The following is a 16,733-nucleotide window of genomic DNA, read 5'->3' as shown; positions in this document are numbered from 1 at the left end:
GCAAACCATTGTGCCCGGACAAAAAATTAAATTAAAAAAAAAAAAAAAAAAAAAGACTGTTCTTGGGAATTCACCAGTGGTCCAGTGGTTAGGACTCCACACTCTCACTGCCGAGGGCCCAGATTCAATCCCGGGTCGGGGAACTAAGATCTCACAAGCCACATGGCACAGCAAAAAAAAAAAAAAAAAAAGAAGGACTGTTCTTGGGCTTTACGTGTCCCTGGTTCTCATGAGGGCTGGTCTGGCATTCTGGTCACAGGCCAGCATTTTCACCAGCTCCGTACACAGCTGGGGAATGACAGACAGCTGGGTGCAGAATGGCCTCTGGCCAGGAGGAAGCTGCACTTTTTCCCTTAGCGCCAAAACTGTGTCATTCCCAGGGCCGGAGGGCATTGCTCATGATGAGACAGGAGGGGCAGGGCCTCCCAAGGTGGTTAAAGCGGAGATGCCTGCGTCCCTGGCTGCAGGTTGTGCAGGGACAGTGGGAGTGGAGGCAGCAAGGGACATTTCTGGTCCTTTCCTGGCTCCAAACTCAGAAGCTTCTGGAACACCACCCTTCAGTGCTCTGGGCTGAGCAGTCGATAATAGCACATGTTGCTACCTGCCTGCAGTTCTGAGACACACAGTCCAGATTGGAAACTGGAGATTGGGGGGAAGGTCAGAGCATCCAGCTGGGGCCGTGGAAGATCAGCTTCGTGTGGGTATCAGCCACTTCTCAGCCAAGTCCTTTCCTCCCCCCTGGGCTCTCTGAAGAGTCTTTTTCACATACACCAGTGCAGTGATGTGTATATATCACTGCGGTTTAGCATGGAAATTGGTCAAATCACTTCACTCCTCTGAACCTCAACTTCCTCATCTCTAAAATGGGGACAAGGAAGACAGTGGACTAATATTGGGCACAGTATCTGGCAGCTAAAGTTAGCTCTTATTCACGGATGGATCTAGAAACTGTCCTACAGAGTGAAGTAAGGCAGAAAGAGAAAAACAAATATCATATATTAACGCATGTATGTGGAACCTAGAAAAATGGTACAGATGAACCGGTTTGCAGGGCAGAAATTGAGACACAGATGTAGGGAACAAACGTATGGACACCAAGGGAGGAAAGCAGCGGGGGGTGGGGGGGGGGGATGGTGGTGTGCTGAATTGGGCGATTGGGATTGACACGTATACACTGATGTGTATAAAATGGATAACTAATAAGAACCTGCTGTATTAAAAAAATAAAATTAAATTTAAAAATTAAAAAAATAAATAAAAATAAAGTTAGCTCTTATTATTGTTAATCTTGTTATATAATGAGTATAATTTTATCACTTAGTTTACTGCCCTGCTTGTGTTCCCAGCCCAAGCTTAAGCTCTGTCTCTCAGCTGCCCTGTCTGGGAGGGAGGAGCCTGTTCTCTTTGCCAGGTCTTACTCTTGTCTCGGAGCCAAATTGTGTCTGTTCATCCCCGGGGTCTCACCCCCTCCCACCGTGCTGGTCGGTCTCATCCCTCAGCTGCTGCTGCCAACATGCTTAACAGTGACACACTGTTGAGCCCTAGTGGTCCTAGGCTCACCCTTTGATGGGTCCACATGGCCAGAATCTTGCCCAGAGAATGGCCTGGCAGGAAAAATGCAGTGAGGAGGGGGCTGCTGGCTGCGAGGGGCTGGTCTGGGTCAATTCTGTGCTCTTCCGTGTTAGGGAGGATCTGACTCTTGGGACGAGGTGAGAGCAGGGAGGCCTTCACGGTGGAGGAGTTAGGGTCGGGTGGTGGGCAGGGAAGCAGTGAGAGGCTTACATAGAAAATGTCGTCTTACCCTACTATACCCAGAGGACAAGTGGGATCTGAAATGGGTTTCTGTGGGGCCTTGGCTTCCCGTGGACACCGGCGCCCAGTAGAGCAGGTGGCCGACCAGTGCTAACTAGCTTGGGTTGGTGATAGGTTGTTTTCTTGTTGCTAGGGCAGAGCCGCACTGAGGATTCTGGGATAGAGGGACTTATGGTGAGGATGCTGCAGTACAAGGGGAACTTCTCAGGCGGGACACGGAAACACAGGTTTCCCAGGATCCCAGGGCTGCACAGAACCCGAAGCCGATTCATGGAGGGGCCTGGTTGTCAACGTTCTTTGATCTGTTCCTGCTGCTTGCATCCCACTCCTCGGGCGCTGAGCTCAGACTCCTCTCAGTGGTCTGGGCTCCTGCACCAATCCCACCTTTCCATCTCTCTCGGTATCTTCTGTTCACACCTGGGAAGCACCTGCTTGAGGGGAGCTACCCCAGCAGCGGATTTCATTGGCTGTTGGCTAGCTTCCCATTGGCTGCCTGTGGTCAGGTGCTCTCTGCCATCCAATCAGCTATGGCCATGGTGGCCCTACCTCAGGAATTGCCTGGGACTGCCTCCCTGGGGGAGTTGTCTCTGGGGGGTCTCTCTGTGTGTGTGTGTGTGTGTGTGTGTGTGTGTGTGTGTGTGTGTGGAGGGGAGGTGGGAAGGACCCCTTGCAGGGGCTCAGTGAAGGCCCGCATTCTGGGCTTGTCAAGTACACCCCCTGGCTTCCAACCAGTCAATCAGGTTCCTGGGCAATCCAGCAAACCCCCAAGGCTCCCCCACCCCGACCACCTGTTTGCTTCTTCACCTGATACACACACATCATTATGCATGGTTCTCATCCTGTTGTAAGGTAATTAGTTTAATACCAGTCTCCACCCCCACTGGACTGACAACTGGAGAGCAGGTGGCCCTTCCCCCACACATCCCCGGCCCCTGGGCTCTGCCTCTGGAATTAGACTGGCTCAGTTGAATAAACCAATATGAACACCACCAGCAGCAGTGACAGTTTATATTTAATGCCAGTCACAATGCTACACGCTACCTGGATTATCTCAGTAATCCTCGGAGGAAGGTCTGTTCTCACGCCCATTTTAGAGATGGGGAAAGCGAGGCTTAGAGAGGGGCAGTATGGTGCTCAGAGAGGAAGCAGTGGTGCCCAACAGTGACCAGCACTGGCTCAGACCTGTGCTCCTTCTTGATCCTCAGCCGCTGAGCCCTGGTGGCAGGTTACTTGGCATCTCCTGGCCTCAGTTTTACTTTCTCCAAAAGTAGGGTAAGAGGATTTAACATACGAAGTGGTCACAGAAAATCAGCGCTTTTCAAAGTAAAACTCAACCCATGGGTTGGCATTATTATTACAGATAGGAAGTGGATTTTTGCTGTTCTCTTGGTAACAAATTGGGGTTTTCAGAGTTAAATTTTAAGTCCAGCTTGCTTGAAATCATCCCCAGATTTGGGCACATACCTCACAGGCAGCTTCGACGGCTTGATTCACAGGTCTTCGGGTCTGAACTGAAAGGCTCAAGTTTCACCAGAGATTCTAATCACATCTGTGACCTTTGTACCATGTGCCTTAAAGAAATAAAAAACCAGAAAAACAAGTTCTAGAACACTTTATGTAGAGATAAAGTGAATCTGCTTTATGCACTGTCCATACGGCAGTCTCAAGCCAGATATGGTCCTTGAGCTCCTGAAATGTGGAGCTCCAAACTGAGATGTGCCATGAGTGTAGAATTCATACCTAATTTTGAAGACCTAATATGAAAAAAAAAGTTAAATATCTAATTAATAATTTTAAAATATTAATGACATTAAAATGATCATATTTTGGATCTAGTGGGTTAAGTAAAATATATTATTATAGTAGACTGAAAAATGTCCCCCAAAGATATCAAGTCCTAACCCCTGGAACCTGTAAATGTTACCGTAATGGAAAAGGTGTCTTTCTTTGCAATTGTAATTCAGCTAAAGATCTTGAGATGAGGAGATTATCCTGGATTATCCAGGTAAACCCTAAATGTAATCACATGTATCCTCATAAGTGGGAGAAAGAGGGAGGTGTGACATAGACACACAGAGAAGGGGAGGAGAAAGCAGTGCGGCTGGTCGTGGTCATGAAGGCAGAGACCGGAGTGATGCTGCCACAAGCCAAGGAATGCCAGCAGCCACCAGAAGCTGGAAGGCGCAAGGAGCAGATTCTCTCCTTGAGGCTGTGGTGGGGAGCGCAACCCTGCTGACACATTGGTTTCAGATTTCTAGCCTCCAGAACCGTAAGAGAATAAATTTCTGTTAAGTCACCAAGTTTCTGGTGATTTGTTAGTGTCCTCAGGGAACTCAAAGAATTGTTGAAATTAATTTCATTGTTTCATTTTTTTTTTAACACAGCTACTAGAAAAATTTTAATTACATATGTAGCTTGCACTTGTGGTGACCTTGGACCTTTCTCACTCTTCTTTACCATAAGGGGAGGAAGCCACCTCCCCTCTCTGGCTCCTTGTCTGTAAACAAGGCGTTGAACCAGGACAGCACTTCTCATCCACAGTCCTTGGGTCTTTGGGGGTCCAGGAAGGTGTCTGTAGATTTATTTTCAGGTTGGCAGTACCAGTTAAATAAATCTTTAGTTTTGGGCTGGATTATATGAAGTAAGCACTCTCTGGAGATCCAACCAGCAGTTACACGTGTCCTGTGGACATGCAAACACTTTTAAAAACACAGAAAGGCATTTTATTTGTTTCCTGGGACTTCTGTGACAAATTACCACCAACTGGGTGGATTAAACAAGAGAATTTTATTCTCTCATAGCTCTGAAAGCCAGAGGTCTGAAATCCAGGTGTTGGCAGGGTTGGTTCCCTCTGGGGGAATCTCTTCCAGGCCTCTCTCCCAGCTTCTGGTGTCACTGGCAGCCCTTGGCGTTCCTTGGCTTGTGGCCGTACCACTACGATCTCTGCGTCCACCAGAGACGCAGAGATTGGCCTTTCCCTCTGAGTCTGAATCTCCCTCTCTGTTTTCTTATAAGGACACCAGCCATTGGATTCAGAGTCCACCTCAAATCCGAGCTGATCTCATTTCAAGATCCTTGACTTAATTACATATGCAAAGACCCTGTATGTCTTAATTTTACATGTCAACTTGGCTAGCCACTGGGTGCCCAGATTAAACTTTATTTCTGAGTGGATCTGTGACACTGTTTCCGGATGAGATTAGCATTTGAATCAGTGGACTCAGTAAAGCCCATCGTAGGTGGGCTTCATCAAATCCTCAGAGCCTGAATAGAATCAAAGACAGAGGAAGGAGGAATTCACCCCATTTCTCCTGCCTCACTGCCTCACTAATCTCCCCCAGCCCTTGGACTGAGATTTTCACCATTGCCTCCCCTGGTTCTCAGGCCTTTGGGCTTGGACTGAACTACACCACCCGCTTTCCCAAGTCTCCAGCTTGCAGATGGCAGGCCGTGGGACTTCTCAGCCTCAATAATCATATGAAATAATTTCTCATAAAAAAAAAATCCCGCTAGATGGATAGATAGATAGACAATCTCTCTATATACAGATTATATATAGATAGAGATTATATCCATATGTATATAGCCATATAATCTCTCTCTCAATCAAATCAATAGGATTTGATTGATTCTGTTTTTGATTTTGCTTTTCTCTGGAAAACCCTGACTAATACAGACCCTATTTCCAAGTAAGGTCACATTCACAGGTGCTGTGGGTTAGGACTCGGACATCTTTTGTGGGGACACTATTCAACACACTACAGACATGTTACCTCTGTCTTTGATAGAGCCTGGACTGCAAAGAGGATTAGAGCAGGAGCTCTGCAACTGCGTGGTTCTGGATTTGAATCTTCCACTTGTGTTCTCATTACTATGGTTGTTTTTTGGCCCTTGAACCTCAGGAATCCTCTATGATAATTGGAGGTCATGGTGTTATGAGTAATTACCCCAAAAGATTGTTGTGAGACCTCTCATTAGCTCTTTTTTTTTTTTTTTTTTTTTTTCCTTGCGTTATGCGGGCCTCTCACTGTTGTGGCTTCTCCCATTTGCGGAGCACAGGCTCCGGACGCGCAGGCCCAGCGGCCATGGCTCACGGGCCCAGCCGCTCCGCGGCATGTGGGATCTTCCCGAAACGGGGCACGAACCCGCGTCTCCTGCATCGGCAGGCGGACTCTCAAGCACTGCGCCACCAGGGAAGCCCTCATTAGCTCTTTTTTTAAAATCATGTTATTTATTTATTTATTTTTGGTTGTGCCGGGTCTTAGTTGCCACAGGAGGGCTCCTTAGTTGCGGCTCCAGGGCTCCTTAGTTGTGGCCTGTGAACTCTTAGTTACGGCATGCATGTGGGATCTAGTTCCCTGACCAGGGATCGAAACTGGGCCCCCTGCATTGGGAGCATGGAGTCTCATCCACTGCGCCACCAGAGAAGTCCCTCTCATTAGCTCTTAGGCTAAGCTACTCAGATGATCCATACCTCAATTTTCTCATCTGTAAAATGGGAATAAGAGTATCTACCTCAACGGGTTGTTATGAATTTGTTGTTATGAATTTTAAATAAGTTTAATATTTCCCGGGCACATGGTGAATGTCATATAATAGCATTTAATAATGCTATTATTAAAAAGTAATCATGATGCCTGGCTCAGGGGAAGTGCTAAACGATGCTAGCTGCTATTATTATTCATGTTATTTATCATGAGATGTTGGCATCCTCAAAGGCCCTATCAAGTTCTGATGTTATCCTTTCTCTGGCTTTTATGAGGACATGGCTTCTTCCCTCAGCGCACGCTAAGTCACCCTGAGCTCAGAACCAGGGCCAGCTTCATGCAGTCACACAGGCTCAGTTTAATGCTCTTAAAGTCTGATGCATACAGCGTTTCCTTTGGGGAAGATGAAAAAGCTTTAGAGAGGGTTGGTGGTGATGGTTGCACGACAATATGAATGTACTTGGTGCCACTGAATTGTACACTTTAGGATGGCTAGTTTTACGTTAAAAAGAAAAGCCGTCTCATTTACTTTAAAAAGGGTGGCTGTCTCATTCACGGCTGTATTGAAATTCGTAATAACGTCTGATCAAGGGGCTTTGCATTGTCATTTTGCACTGGGCCCCCCGCAAACTGTGCAGCCAGACCTACTTGGAGTCACAGCGCTTCCTGTGTTTGTAGCAGTGAGGGGCGAATTTCCCACTCTGGTCTGAGCTGGCTCAGCGGCACATGGGGTGATGGCCCCTCTAAGAGGGACCTTTTCGAACTGGGTCGTGGAGGCTGGAAAACATGGGCTCCAAGGATGAGCTGATAGGGCAGCAGTTGTTTCACCTGGGAGAGGGGATTTGGCGTGGACACTGCGTATCCTCCAATTTCTGAAAGGCAGTGGGGAAAAAAAGGGAACGCCGAGTATTCTCTGTGGCCCCAGAGGGCAGATCCAGCATAAGGTAGGAATTTTAAACAAGGAGAGTTGTGCAAGAAGGGAATGGCTGGCTTCAGTTCAAACCTCAGCTCTGCCTGGGGGCTAAGGCATGGGCTCTGTCTTCGGGCAGCTCCACCTCTGCCCAGATCTGTGACCATAGAGAAGGCCATTTGTAGCCCTGAGCCAATTTTCCCACCTAGGAAATGGGGCTGATAACGCTCCCTAATACAGGGTGAGATGCTAAAGATAAAACAAGGCAAGTTTACAGGTACAGCATGTAAAGAGAGCCTGGCTCCTAGGGGGTTATCTAGTGCATAACAGCTGCGCTATTGTTATTATTATTGGAAGGTAGTGAGTTCCCCAGACTGGCAGGGTTCTAGCTGAGATGGATCAACAGGGAGCTGCAGAGCCGACCCTTGCATCAGAGCTAAAGGAATAAGTTCCCACTTCGCCCCCTTTCGGCATCTGGTGTATTCGGATGATTAGTTTAAAAACCTGCCGTCGTAAAATACTGTCTTGGTGACAAAGGCAGCGAGGGAAAGGGGGTGGTGTTTTCTGCGGAGCAGAGGAAGGTTTGGGTCCTGGAGGCTGCTGAAGAAGTGGGAGGGGTTCCCCTTGTACTTGCCTTTGAAAACCTCAGCCAGCTGTCCCCGGAGCCATCCCACGCGGAACACGATCCCAGGAATGCAAGAGCTCCCCTCCAAGGGCCTCCTAGCAAATGGGTTCCTGATGTGTCTGAGAGCAAGACACCGGAAAACAGCATCAGTGGGTGGCGTGCGTGTGAGAGCGAGGTTGCATGTGCCGCTTGATGCGCGGACAGCCCGGGCAGGTGAGGGTCTTGGCCCTCGCTGATCCCGGAGCCTCTGCCTAGAGTCACACTTGGGGTGACTGCTGCTTCCCTGGAAATGCCTTGGCAGGGATTTGTGCTGAGACAGACGTTTCTCCTCTCCCTCCTCCCCCATCTGCCTCTCCTGTTGTTTGTGTCATGTCCCCAAACTGCATCCAGGAAATACTCCTGCCTGACCGCAGCTCTGCTCATCAGTAACAGGATCTGAGACCCAGAGGCCGAGGAGCGGCGAGCAGATGGGCTCCATCAAGGGCCACGCTTCGTCAGAGCTCGGAGGAGCCAGAAGGGTGTTTCTCTCCCCTGAGAAGAGAGGAGAGGACAGGCACCACAGCTATAGCCCCAGAATTCACCAGCATCTCATGCGCACATTCAGGTGGTCCAACTTTCGACAAATATTTACCCAGCACAGCTTTATGCAGACACCCCGTTAGGTGTGTAAACGTAGCCGTGAACGAGACAGCTGCCCCGGCTTTTCTTTTTCTTTTTAACGTAAAACTAGCCATCTTAAAGTGTACAATTCAGTGGCATCAAGTACATTCATATTGTTGTGCAAACATCACCATCAATCCACTCTAAAACTTTTTCATCTTCCCCAAAGGAAACCCTGTATGCCTCAAGCCATCACTCCCATTCCCCCCTCCGCCTACACCCTGGCCACCATCAATCTGCTTTTCTGTTTCTATGGATTTGCCTATTCTGGACATTTCATATAAATAGAATCATACGACAGATGGATTTTTGTGAGTGGCTTCTTTCTCTTAGCTTGATGTTTTTCAGGTTCATCCACATGTAGCCGGTATCAGTATGTCATTCCTTTTTTTTTTAAAGTTTTTCTTTTTTCTTTCTTTTTGCCCATGCCACACGGCACGTGGAATCTTAGTTCCCCGACCAGGGATTGAACCCACACCCCCTGCAATGGAGGCGCGGAGACCTAACCACTGGACCGCCAGGGAGTTCCCCCCAGGCTCCACATCTCTAAAATGGGTCTAACAGTCATCTCTCCTCAGGATTGAATACCATGGCGTCTGTGATTAGGCCAGTGTTGGGTATCAGGGCAATGCCCCGACGACCCTGGGGCCATCATCCCACGTGACTGCTGTCCTTAGTGGGATGGCATCATCCCTGAAGGGAGTCTTGGCTGTCTCAGGAATGGGTTTCAGGGTCGGGCTGGGCTTGGGAGCCCAGGCAGACAGCTTGGCAAGAAGCCTCAATTCAGCCTGGCTCACTGATGGGCAGCTTCCAGTCTTAACCACTTACGCTTGTCAATAAATGTCAGCTTCTGTGTTTCTACACCGCTGGGTGAGTGTCTGTGCTGTTAACATGCAAACTAACCAAATTTAAAATCATGCCTTCTTTTCCAGTCCTAACTGAATGGTTATCAAAGGCAGGTACCCTGGGGCAATGCCCCAGTTACCTTGTTCTGGTCCCAACCTGCCCGGCAGCCAGTGCCACTCAGAGACACAGAGTACTCTTCCCTGGCTCTCCGCTTGTCAGGCAGGAGAGACAGCCAGGCTCCCCCAGGGGAATTCCAAGAAGTAGGCAGGCGGCAGTCAGAATGCAAAACCAAACTCTGGAGCTTTTCACTTATCTTGGGTTAGACTCTCTGGGTTACAAAAAAAAGAAATCCAAATCAAATAAGCTTAATTCAGTTCAATTCAACAAATTACAGTTGTGTCTGTATGTCAGGCATGGGACCAATGCTTGTGGTTCATCAGTAAACAAAAGAGACCCCTGGCCCAGAAAGCCAGGTATTAGTAAGGATACTAAATAAATTATATGATGTGTCATTGAGTGATATGTGCTATGGAAAGAAAAGAGAAAGTGAAGGCAGGGAAGCGGCTTCAGGAGTGCTGGGGGTGGGGACAGGATGCAGAACTGATTTAAGGTGATCAGGGTGGGCCGCATCAGGAAGCTGAGATTTGAGTAAAGACTTGAAGATGAGTTGTCAAGCCAGTGGATGGCTGGGGGAAGAGAATTCCAGGCAGAGGGATCAGAGAAAGGACAGTGTCTGGCATGTTTGAGGACCAGCAAGGAGGGCGGTGTGACTGGGCTGAATGAATGAGGGGAGGAAGGAAAAGAGGAGTTCCGAGAGAACCAGATGGGGACCAGATGGGATAGGGCCATGGGCCATGGTCCAAACTTTGGCTTTTGCTCTGAGTGAGATGGGAGCCACTGCAGAGTTTGGAGCAGAGGAGGGATGTGATTTGACTGATGTTTTGTTGAAGCGAAAAAGGAAATGCCTAGACTCCTGGGCCTGGGTGAGTCAGAGACTGGGGCCTCTTTGTTTCCTTGAGAATACAACTTCCTCTATGTGGGGAGAGGGAATGGCTGCACACTGCTTCAGGCCAACACCAGGCCAGGGTCCCGTCCTGGAGCCTAGAGGGATTTCTCCAACAGTGTCAGAATATAAACTCCCTGGGAAGGTCTCTGATTGGCTCTGCTTGGACCAATCGCAGTGCCCAGATGCCAGGAGCATTGTGATTGGCTGGTCTGTGTCACATGGCTGCCCCACACTAAGAAGATGCAGTAGTCTGGCTGCCCCACCAGGGTTACAGGCAATCGGGGTGCAAGGAAAGGACAGGAAGGTTGTGATTTCCCATGGGAAGGTAGAAAGGAGAGATGAGGTGGCAGACAAAAACAACAGTCCTTCCTTGAATTGTCCATCCCAAGGGGAGCCCAGGGTTCCCACCTGGTGGACCTCTGACCCAGGAGGGGCTGCAGAGCCATCAGAAAGCACTCACTCATCTCCATTTGCCTCTCCCATAGACCACGTACCACATTTCTCAAACATTGCTTCTCTGAGGAGGCTTGATGCCGCGGTGATGCCTACAACACAAATCTGACCTAAAAGGTCACTTCAGTGACAGTGATTTTTATCACCGTGTTTCCTCATCCCTGGCTGGAGAGAGGCCCCAGCAGTATTCACTGAGGTCAGGAACCAGTGGCGAGGTGGAGCAACTTCCTCCTCTCTCTAAACCTCCTCTGAAGTCACAGACAATTAAGCAGCGTGCAGAGCCGGGTCTCTGATCCTCAGGAAATGCTGAGGAGGGTGAGCTGGAGGAAGGCTCAGACGTGGCGACTGCTCTCTGCTCAGGATTGTAGAATTGGGACGGGAGAAATTTTGTGGATTTTTTTTTTTAATACAGTATAGTAACACATTTTGATTATACAGCTCGGTGAATTTTTATGTATATATCCACCTGTGTAACTATCACCCGGGTCATGACATAAAACATTTCCAACATCCAGGAGGCCTCCTCCCGGGGTGGTCTCAGGGCCTTCTCTTGCCCGCTTTCTTTTTTTTAATTTTTTTTTTTAATTTGGCCATACCTCTTGGCTTGCTGGATCTTAGTTCCCTAATCAGAGATTGAACCAGAGCCCTAAGCAGTGAAAGCTCGGAGTCCTAACCACTGGACCACCAGAGAATTCCCTCTCTTGCAGGCACCAGTGTATTTTCTGGGGGCCTTGGGGCCAGGCCCACGGTGAGCACTCCCATCCCCGACCCTGTCCCCCCACCCCCTGCAAGGCGGGGCAGGGGTGGGGGCACCGATCCCATTTTACACGCAAAGAACGTTAGGGGAGCTCAGAGAAAAGTAACACCACCGTCACCATCTCCACCAAAAACAACAAGGGCAGCTCCACTGACTGAGGAAGGCTTTAGGGAAATTCTTGGCGGAAGATCAGAGAAGGGTTTGTTATCCTTACCGGGCCCTGGCTTAGCTGGTTCATTTCAGCAGACGATGAAGAAAAGATTCCTATCACAAAGTCACACACACGGGTCAGAAGGGCCTCCCTACAAAGTCCCTCTTATTTTCCGCTGTGGGTAACAGTAGGTAATCATCCGCTCATTGCCCATACTGGTTTCCCCAGCCTCTGCTGGTGAGGTTTCTATCTTGCTGTTTTAGAAGACCAAACAGAGCAGAGCACCGCCCGCTGGTCCAAGGAGGGATGAACACAAGCGTCCCCTCTCGGTTGTCTCTGGTCCACGATTCTGGGGGTGGTACAGCCCCGCAACTGAGCTTTTTGACAAGGAAGACAGCCCCCTGCAGTGGTTCCCCTGAGTTGGGGGCAAGAGAAGCGGGAGTCCTCTGTTCTCAGACAAAAACATCGGCAAGGAGCAAGCCAGCACAGTCCCTCCCAATCTAGTGTCAGAGATAAAACATGTTTCAGGACATCCAATGCCTTCTATGTTCGTCCGTGATCGTGACCTACCATTTATCTCATGGGGCTGGGACAACTCAGCCCGGCGGCCCCACGCTGCAGAGACATGGGTGTCGGTTTACAAGCTCATCTTTTGTCCAGATAAAGGAAGGCTTGGCACATATAAATGGACAAGAAGCCATCCCTCACCTCACGTCCCCCACCCCCAATCTACTGCCCCCAGCCTCAGCGGCGGGGGGTTTCCAAGAGTCTCCCTCCTGGCAACCCTGCTAGGTAGGCATCATTATTCCCGTTTTGAGGAAGAGGAAACTGAGGCTCAGAGGCTTCTGCAGATGAAGGGCCGACTATGTGCCAGGTGCCTGATAATTAGACATGATTCTTCCTAGTTCCTACAGCTGCTGTGGGGAGTGACTGACTGTCGGCTGCATTTGACAGTTGAAGAGGTGGGTTCAGAGAGGGAAGCTGCTTTGCCCAAAGCCACACAGCTGCCACTGAGGGCTGGCTCTGGGGTTTGATGCCAGCTGAGTCTGGCTCCAGAGTTGACAGCAAGTGTCTTTGCCCTCTGGCCAGGTCTTTCCTTGGTCTCTGCTGCTTTGGGGCCCAAGCCAGGCTGTAAGCAGTTAAGGTAGGGGGGTGCCCGGGTATAGTTTTTTGACGTAAGAGAAGCCGTTTTGGCCTAAGCCATTTTGTGATCTAAGCTGTGGCCACAATGCTAGTCCTTGAACAGATCTCAGTAATAAGGAGCTTAAGGGAACAAAAAAAACAAACTGTTATCAGGCAGGAGGAATAACAATAACAAAGATAATTTATCAGTTGTTAAAACTCCTGGTTCTGTTTCACTGATGCTTCAATAGCCTTAAGCACTTTCCCCGAGATGTTTTGCAGAATTTAAACACCCCCCTCAGGCGCCCGACCACCAGATCTACTGCAACCTAGGGGACCGTGACTATAACATTTTCTGACCCTCCTGACTTCAATCACCTAAAGCTTGGATGCGGCTGACCTCTGCCCCAATTCTGCGCTGAATTCTCCTCTGCTCAAGCCCTTCTATGAATATGCATATATACCCTCAGCTTAAAACTTCCCCGCTTTTGCTGTTAACAGACACTGCTTTGGGAAAGCTCCCCGGTGTTCGCCTTACTTGCTGCAAGTAATAAATCCTTCCTTCTCCCCATCTTTGGCTTGACTGTTTCTTTTGGCTCAACACCCACCAAGAGGCGAACCCAGTTTTCAGGTAACAAGACTGACACTGCTGTCCCTCTGGGCAGGTCCAAGTTTGGAGTGGGCACCGGAAACTGGTTTTTCCCTCTTCCCCACTTCCCCACGGTGCCCCTGCAAGCAGGAGCAAGCCGTGTTGGCAAAACTGAAGGGATAAGATCCCTGTCTCTACCGAGGTCCCACCCCAAACCTGGGGAAGGGGGCCAAGGGGAGGGGAGGACACAACAGGGTGAGGATTTTGAAGCAAGGGATTCAAATGGGTCACAAGGTGTTGATGCTTTCTGTCAAAGAACTGGCTCTTTGGGGAAGTTCCTGTGATGAACAATGAAACCATTTGCCTGGGAGTCTCCTGGAAAAGTAAAGTGATACTAAAAAAGACAATAGACCACTGTGCTAGTTTCCTACAGTTGCTGTAACAAATGAACACACATTTAGTGGCATAAAACAACACACATCTGCTATCTCACAGTTCTGGAGGTCAGAAGTCCAAAATGAATTTCGGTGGGCTAAAGTCGAGCTATCCGCAAGGCTGGTTCCAGGGGAGAATTTGTCTCCTTGTCTTGTCCAGCTCCCAGAGGCCACCTGCGTTTTATGGCGCACCTTCCTTTCACCTTCAAGGCTAGCAGTGTAGCATCTTCTCTCCTCTCTGACCTCTGCGGTCTTCACATCTTTTCTCCCCCTAATTCTACCGCCTCTCTCTTAGGAGGACCCTTCTGATTCAACTGCATTCACAGAGAATCCAGGATAATCTCTCCATTTTAAGACATTTACTCAGTCCTTGCAAAGGCCCTTTGCCATTTTCTGTAACATTCACAGGCTCTGGAGATTGGGATGTGGACATCTTTGGGGGCGGGGGTAGGAGGAGCACGATTCAGCAAAGTCACATCAATGTAGGTCTGGCTGTGGCTCAAGTGTCCAGGCTGAATGTGGGGACAGATAGCTTGGTTCTCACACCCTGACCCTCAGGGCGGTGGCCACAGATCAGTGACTCTGCCACCTGTGGAAGTCCTGCCAGGCTCCTGGCTTTGCTGCACGCCCTGAAGACAGGCACTGCCATCCAGCCCCCACTTGACAGATTGAGGAAACTGATTAGAAAGTGTTTAAGGATTTGCCAGGGAGGGGTGGGGCGGGGACAGGGGCCCGATCGGGAGCCCCCCTGGCTCTCTGTTTCTCCCAGCATCTGGGGGCAGAAGTTGTGGCTGCTGGGAGGTGGGCGGGTGCCGAGTGCAGACAAGCCTCCCGCGTGCTCTCCCCGCCCCTCCCTGCTCTCGGAGACAGAGCCACGCGCCCGAGCTCGCAGCCGCTCGCTGTCTCTCCCGGAGCTGCCGCCGCTGCTGCCACCGCCGAGATGCCTCCCCCCGGCCTGGAGCTGATGAGCGGCCGGGTGCTCCCGGCCTTCCTGCTCTGCAGCACGCTGCTAGTCATCAAGATGTACGTGGTGGCCATCATCACGGGCCAAGTGAGGCTTCGGAAGAAGGTACGTGCCGCCCTCGGGGACCCCAGCCCCGCGTGCGCTCCCTTCTCCCGCCGCCGGGAAGGTTGGGGACGGGACCCTTGGCCCAGATGTTTTCGGGGCCAGAGTTTGAGCGAGCTGGCTCGGGACCAGGTGCCTCCCCCAGCCCTTTGGGATGGCTTCTCTGCGGCCCTTGGTTTCAGCGGGGCCCGCACCTCCTTTTCCTCTGTTTTAAGAGCATTTACCATTTGCTGTGCCACCAGGTGAGTTCTCGGCACAGCAGGACTCCACGAGTCCCACTGAGCTGTGCCGACAGGTCCCAGAGGGTGGAGTGAGGCTGCATTCAGCCTCCGTCCGACCTGGCGGCTTCCCGCACTGGAGATCTGATGTTTGGGTGGGGTGGGAACAGGAGCCCAGAGAAGCCTTTAAGTGGAAATTCCCAACTCGCCCGGCAAGGTCGCTCCCAAACCCACCGCAGCCTCCCTCCGGAGGCCAGGTCTCAACCAGGCTGCGCCGAAGTTCTCGGGGAGGAATTTCCCCCACCGATCCGCCAATCCGAGTCCTGGAGCCAAAACAGCAATAAAGACGCCAAGATCTGAGCCGGTGGGGGCGGGCGGGGCGGGGGGGGGGGGGGGGGGGGGGGGGGAGCAAGGGGGCGGGTGGACCTGTTCCAGGGCCGCCGCTCGCCCGCGGGGCAGCCAGAGCCAGGAAAGCGGCAGCAGCCGTCCTGTTAGACAAAGAGAAGCCCAGGGGTACCTCTGATTATCCCCCCAGGTATTTCAGAGAGGATTTGTTTCCGACCGTGCCCCTTTGTCCAGATCCAAGGCGAGGCAAGGCCGACTCCCACGTCGTGCCATGCCGGGGGTGGACACTGGGGAGAGGAAAGTTGCTCAGCAGCAGGGCTTAGCAGGTACGGGCAGGACTGAAGGTAGGGCAGCTCCCCAGGTGAACGAACTCCCAAAGCAGAGGCATACGGATCGTGCTGGCTTCTCCCTGCCCTGGCCCATCCTGGGATGCAAGATACAGGCACCAAGCGGGGACAGCCGCATTCACCCATTGAGTCCTTCCGTGGAGCGTTTAATCCCCACCACCGCCCGGGGCGGGGGTGGGAGTCAGGGTGGGGGCGTATTCAGCTTGTCATCCAGTTGAGGAACGTGAACTCAGAGTGAAGGCCACACAGCGGGGTTGGAGCCCAGGTGCCCAGCTCCAGAGCCCACTCCCTGCCATGGCAGGGATGGGGTTCTCACCAGGGCCGTGCAGGGCCCACAGCTTTTCTTTCAATGTGAATTAGGGAAGGAAGAGGCAAACCTGTTGGGGTGCCTGTCTACTGGGTCAGTAGGGAGTGGCAGAAGGAAACCTCCCCTTGGGCTGTCTCCGGTTCTCCCTACACTACAAATTTCCCTCTCATTCAGTCAGTCTGGGAGGAGCTGGGGGAGCCACACCGTGAGGAGGTGACGGATGCCGGCTCTGGCTCCTCCACCCATTAGCCTCGGGACCATGGGCAAGTCTGAGAGCTTGATTTCCTCATTTGTAAACTGAGGATAGTCACAGCAGTGCCAGGAGAATACAGCTCCTGGCACGGAGCAAATGCCCCACCAGTGTTAAGTCTTCATTACTTATTAACAGTTGGAATTGACATGACAGGCCAGAGATCTCTTGGTGGGAGTGCATCCCGAGGCCTGGCCCTGGCCCCAGCTAGAGGCAGTGCTTATGCTTCTGACGCTGGGGATTTATCCCGTCTGCACTGCCGCTGGCTCCTGGCCAGGCCAACTTGTATTCATGCTGTCTTCAGGGGTGAGCAAACCCATGGACTGTGGACACCCAAGACAGCCGTCC

At 51.0% G+C, this 16,733-nt stretch overlaps 1 protein-coding gene across 1 annotated transcript in view; it reads left to right on the top strand.

Moving 5' to 3' along the window:
- Nucleotides 1–14,703: 14,703 nt before the first annotated feature.
- The window catches only part of PTGES (prostaglandin E synthase), a 12,450-nt gene continuing 10,420 nt past the window's right edge, over nt 14,704–16,733 (top strand). The window contains exon 1 of the mRNA XM_007471816.1: nt 14,704–14,921. Within this exon, the coding sequence (XP_007471878.1) occupies nt 14,793–14,921 (129 nt within the window). The 5' untranslated portion in view covers nt 14,704–14,792. The remainder of the gene's footprint in view (nt 14,922–16,733) is intronic.

Source organism: Lipotes vexillifer, unplaced genomic scaffold (assembly GCF_000442215.2).
Source record: "Lipotes vexillifer unplaced genomic scaffold, Lipotes_vexillifer_v1.1 scaffold98, whole genome shotgun sequence".
NCBI classification, from domain to species: Eukaryota; Metazoa; Chordata; class Mammalia; order Artiodactyla; family Lipotidae; genus Lipotes; species Lipotes vexillifer.
This window is presented reverse-complemented; position numbering and strand designations above follow the sequence as displayed.